Source organism: Telopea speciosissima, chromosome 7 (assembly GCF_018873765.1).
Source record: "Telopea speciosissima isolate NSW1024214 ecotype Mountain lineage chromosome 7, Tspe_v1, whole genome shotgun sequence".
Taxonomy (NCBI): Eukaryota; Viridiplantae; Streptophyta; class Magnoliopsida; order Proteales; family Proteaceae; genus Telopea; species Telopea speciosissima.
The window spans coordinates 33587742-33593300 of NC_057922.1; the positions used below are offsets into that span (position 1 = coordinate 33587742).

At 40.8% G+C, this 5559-nt stretch overlaps 1 protein-coding gene across 1 annotated transcript; it reads left to right on the plus strand.

Moving 5' to 3' along the window:
- The first annotated feature begins 3002 nt into the window (after nt 1–3002).
- Nucleotides 3003–4885, plus strand: LOC122668475. Its single transcript, XM_043865035.1, has 2 exons — nt 3003–4053; nt 4161–4885. The coding sequence occupies exons 1-2, from the start codon at nt 3003–3005 to the stop codon at nt 4883–4885; spliced, it is 1776 nt and encodes a 591-aa protein (XP_043720970.1).
- Nucleotides 4886–5559: the final 674 nt, after the last annotated feature.

Genomic DNA, 5559 nt, shown 5'->3' on the forward strand with positions numbered 1-5559 from the left:
TGCAGGGCAGCAGTAGAAGAAGCAGTCGGATGTCCGAATGGTGCTGGAGCCTGAGTCTCAGTGGGAAGGTCACCGGGCATCTCCATGGGTACATGCTCCTCCTCCTCATATATAGGTATGTCCTCTACTGCTCCTTGCTATCCAAGTTCAGTACAATCAGGTGGCCTAACTCAGGAGAGAAGGGTGGCATCTAAATGTGCATCTTGACCAGAGTGGCCCTATTGACGTTCAATACCCTCTTAGTTGAGGCCTCTTCATTAAGAAGTGGGACTCTAAACCTTCGGAAGATCTTAGTAAGCAGTCTTCCATAAAGCAAGTTCCCAACTCTAGGATGGTCATGGAGGTAAGCCATGGTACGCATGATGAGATAGGGCAGGGAAATCTCATACCCAGTGTACAAGTTATAGGCAGTGATAATCTGCATCGAAGAAAGCTCGGTGCGATGGCCTGATTTTGGTGCAACATTATGGCCACAAATCTGGGAGAGCACCCAAGTAGATGGGATGAAGTCAAGCTCCGACATCACCCTATCATATGATGTCCCATCGGTGAGTACGGAGAAGAGCCATCTTATCTCTACGCGGGAGAGGAACTCGGTGGTCTCTGTCCTTGGAGGGCAATACCTCCATTCCTCTTTGTTCAAGATCTTCAATAGTTGGGCCAGTTGCTTGATATTGAAGGAGATCTCCCTGCCTTTCACATAACTTGTCATAAAGAAATCACCCCCTCGTGTCTGTAGGCGAGGTTACTGTAGAAGAGTCGGACAAGGCAGGGATAGCAGTCGCGTTCCAGTTGAATCATAGGCAGCCATCCTTGATTCTCAAACCTTTCTTGAACTTTAAAGGCTTTTAGGTCTTTGAGAATCACTCCACATTCCTCCTCCACATTTTTGGCCATGAAATGCTCCCCATATCTAATCTCTTCCTGCGCATTTCGGAAGAACATGCGCTCAAAATCATCATTAAGGTTAGCAGCCCCTCTTCCTCTTCCTCTTCCACCCCTTCCACGACCACGGGCTGCACCCATTTCAAGCAAATGCTGCACATATATAAAGTAAATTAATCATAAATAATGTATTTAGTTACATAAAAGAACACGTATAGGACAACAACTATATAGATATATACACTTATATGTTTATATAGAGGACAACAGCCCTATATGTAAACATGGTCAATATAGGACAACAGGACAACAACTAAGATAAAAACTTGAATGCGAAACCATGCTAAGTAGTTAGTTGTTACGGCTAGCTAATAGGTATATATATATAAAAATTTATAATGTATATAGTCATAAATACCATAGAATGTAGTTGGCTTAAAAACAAACAACTTATAGATAAAAAAAAACCCCATAAAAGCATTTTAACAAACACATGGCATGCATAAGTAAAAACAGTTTTATAAGAAGAGATATTAAGTACAAAAAGGATAATAAAAATAGAGGAATTAGGAGGAAAAACTAATTTAACAACATTACATACACTAGGGTTGAAACAAATTTCAAAATAAACAAGGAAGAAAGTAGGGAAGCCTATTGTGGCATTTATGCAAACAATTGATGTGCATTGTTTGTACATTGCAAGTATAAGAACAAAGGAATGATAAAAAATCTTTGAAGAAGAAAAAGAGAAAGAGAGGAGGGCACTATATACACAAACATGCAAGAATCTAAGAAGAAATACAAAGAAAAGTAAAGTATGGTACATTATTCAAGAACTTAGGAAAAAGAATGAAAAACCTAAGCTAGGTTCTTGAAAAGAGACATGAGATTGGGAAAGTTTAAGTTTAGAGTACTTACATTTAGTGTAGAGGAGGGAATCTTGAACTTAGAAGCCTTACAAGGTGTTTAGGAGAACCCTAAGCAGCCACTTGGAGAGTTAGAGGAGTTGGAGAAGAAAAGACTGAAAAATGAAATGAATAGCACAACTCACGTTTTTATAAACTTAGTTACTGTTTCGTGAACCGGTCGACCAGTTCACCCAAACCCTAAAACCGATTGAGTTTTAATGTGAATCCGGTTGGATTAAAAAATTAGCAAGCTCACTACGAAGCCCTACAGTCGACCGTAGGACTTCAACCCTGAATCCGATTGACTTTTTGGTCTAAATCCGGTTGGTTTAATAAATTACATAAAAATTTAAATAAAATATAATAAAATATTACAAAATAAAGTATAATAATATAGTCATATAAACAATACATACACTAATAAATTTACATAGAATAGACTTAAAATATTAAGGGATATAAGTATTGTTTTATGTGATTATATTTTTGAGAAATATCATGTATCAATGTTAAATTTTTGTATTCATATAATTATAAATGTATATTAGAATGATAAATTATTGTAACACTATGCTTTTATATAGGAATTGCAATCTCACTGTGATACGTTGTTGCAACTCCAATGAGTTACACATTGAGGCCTATTGGTGAATATGTTTACAATGATGAAAACATTGATGATCTAAATTATAAACTAAAAATGTTTATCAAAGACCAGAGGTACCTCCAGCTGTGTTATGGAATGACCGAACACTGATGACTAGAGATTTCAATGTCATCAAGCGAAGGGTGGAATACCTTCAATTACATACTACCCGCATCGAAAGCATATTTAATCAGTGGGCGGACCAAGTCCAATGCCTTAGATAAGGCACTGTAAATGTATGTCCTTGTTTAACCCCAGCATTTGCTTTTGCATCTATATCATGATGTTATTGATGCATATCAAACTATTGTTGTAAATGCTAATAGTTTGATTCTTTCCCCTGCTGATCAACTATGGTTGGACAACATCCGAACACCTATCAGCGGATGAATGCTCGAGGACGTACGAATACGGCCTCCACTTCTAATCGCCCTAATGTTGATCAGTCTCAAAGGGAGGATACTCATGAAAATCCTCTGAATCTCACGGCCCAGGATGTTACTACTATTGTAGACCATATGATGGACCGGAAACAACAACAAATGCAATAGTTCATGACCACTATGGCCACACAGTTGCAAACTCCTATGAGAACCATGTTGGCCCCTCCTACTGCTCCTACTACTCTTGCTACTTCGGCTGTCCCGAATGCACAAGCTACCCCTGCAGCTCGTGTTCCACCAATGGGTCATCTTATCCCTGATGCCCCTACAAATGATGCCACTGGCCGCTTAATGGAAAGATTCTTAAAGATCCAACCCCTTACTTTTGCTGGAATCTCTAAGGATTCCCTTCTACCAGTTAAGTGGGTTAAAGAAATGGAGAAAGCCTTTGACTTCTTAGGCTGCAATGAAGAACAGAAGATTTCTTGTGTAAGATATAAGCTTCAGCAAAAAGCAGAAGCCTGGTGGCAGATCACCAAGCCCATTTTGGCTACTGCCCACCCTGTTCTAACCTGGGAAATCTTCAAGGAAGCCTTCTTTGGCAACTATTTCCCTACTAGTACGAGAAAGAAGAAAGAAGTTCAACTCATGGAGTTAATTCAGGGACTCAAATCAGTGTTAGAATATCAACAGAAGTTCAAAGAACTCTTTTTCTTCGCCCCTCCCCACTTGAATACTGATGAGGCTAAAGCACTGAAATTTGAAGATGGATTGAGGCCATCCCTTGCCACAGTAATGATCACACATAAGGCTCAGGGTTACTCAGAAGTTGTACAACTAGCAAAGAGGATTGAAGACAAACAGAGAGACACCTATTTGACCAATTTGGGGTCTGGCAAGAGATCAGTACCCTTTGCAGACAGGGAATACTGTAAAATTCTTAAGCTAGTCTACCACAGCTCGGCCTCTTCTCAGCCTCAAAGGGGGGCTACAGAATCATTAACTCCCAAGCCAATGTATGCAAATCCCAACATCAAGGCTATAGAAGCTCCGACAAATGTGGCCAGCCAAGAAGCTAAGTGCTATAACTGTGGTCAAGCAGGCCACTATTCAAGAACCTGTACCAATTGGAGACCCTCACTACCTCGTCGACAACAAGGCAATGAGCCTCAAGGTCGAGGTTATTCTGTCTCCGCTGGGGAAGCTGAGGCAAGTCAGACTGTAGTTATAGGTATAAATTCTACCTATACTTTTCCTTATGTTCATTTTTTGGTGACATACACATGCATTCATCAAGTCTGTGTCGAATAGGTACCATTCTTGTCTGTGCATTGCCAGCATATACACTATTTGACACCGGAGCCACGCACTCCTTTGTGTCTTCGTCTTTTATGAAGAGAATGGGGATTACACCTAAGAGTCTAGCAAGTGGCTTAGCGCTTAGCACACCCATAGGATTGACAATAGAACTAGACATAGTGTATGAACCATGTCCTATAAGAATTGCTGCCCGAGAAATGATAACACATCTAATCCAACTTGATATGACTGACTTTGATGTCATATTGGGTATGGATTGGTTGGCAGCATACAAACCCAATGTGCTTTGTGCAAAAAAGAAGATTGTATTCCAACCCAGAGGAGAACAAGGATTTATATTTGTGGGAGACAAGAAGAAACAGTCAACAAAGACAGTCATCTCGGCACTTCAAATGAAGAAATTGCTTAGCAAAGGTTGTCAGGGATACTTTATCTCGGTGATGGATACAGAGACCAAGGTTAGGCCTATGTCAAAAATTCCTATTGTAAGGGAGTTTCCTGATGTATTCCCTGACGATTTGACAAGTCCACCTTCGGCAAGGGAGACAGAGTTTATAGTTGATTTGCTTCCTGGAGCAGCACCAGTGTCCAAGGCATCATACAGAATGGCGCCAAGAGAATTGAAGGAATTGCAAGCTCAACTACAGGACTTGCTAAAAAAGGGGTTTGTAAAACCAAGTGTCTCACCTTGGGGTGCAACGGTATTATTTGTGAAGAAGAAAGGCGGGAGCATGTGTATGTGAGTAGACTACCGGGAACTGAACAAGTTGACAATTAAGAATAGGTATCCTTTGTCAAGGATTGATGACTTCTTCAATCAGCTACAAGGTGCAAGGGTGTTTTCAAAGATTGATCTTAGATCTGGATACCATCAACTTCGAGTCAGGGAAGGTGATATCAATAAGACGGATTTTTGAACTCGATATGGGCATTATGGGTTCTTAGTGATGCCCTTTGGCCTTACTAATGCACCGGCAGTGTTACACCCACACCCGAAATATATCCTAATACCCCGGGTCAAATTAGACTTTTACCAACGGGTAATGCCACGGGTGGCAATGGTCAACACCAGTGACCTTGAACTTTAAATTACCATTATAAGTGTCCCCTCGAAGTCTTGGAAGTACAGGTCAAAGCCCTGCAACTTTCCTTGAGGTTTGGGCCTTGACAGCAATAACGGAGTCACGAACGGACCCACTCGACTGGTTCCGTTCGTGGATCCGCCCTTGCTGTTTCTTGCCCTTTTGATGTATTTTCTTGTGGGACCCACATCCTTGTGTCTCGGACACCATAACTAGATCCCCGGACCAGATGGACTCCCACCCTTACCTTGAATTGGCTAGTTGAGCCATAAAAGTAGGCCCCCACAGTTCTTCTATTTTAGCATTAACCAAACAAACCCTAAAGACTAATATGC

Bases quoted from the DNA above. Each gene is read 5' to 3' on its own strand.
- LOC122668475 (XM_043865035.1), top strand. From the start codon at position 3,003: ATGGCCACACAGTTGCAAACTCCTATGAGAACCATGTTGGCCCCTCCT. The intron at 4,054-4,160 runs GTATAAATTCTA...GTGCATTGCCAG, and splicing joins AAGTCAGACTGTAGTTATAG to CATATACACTATTTGACACC.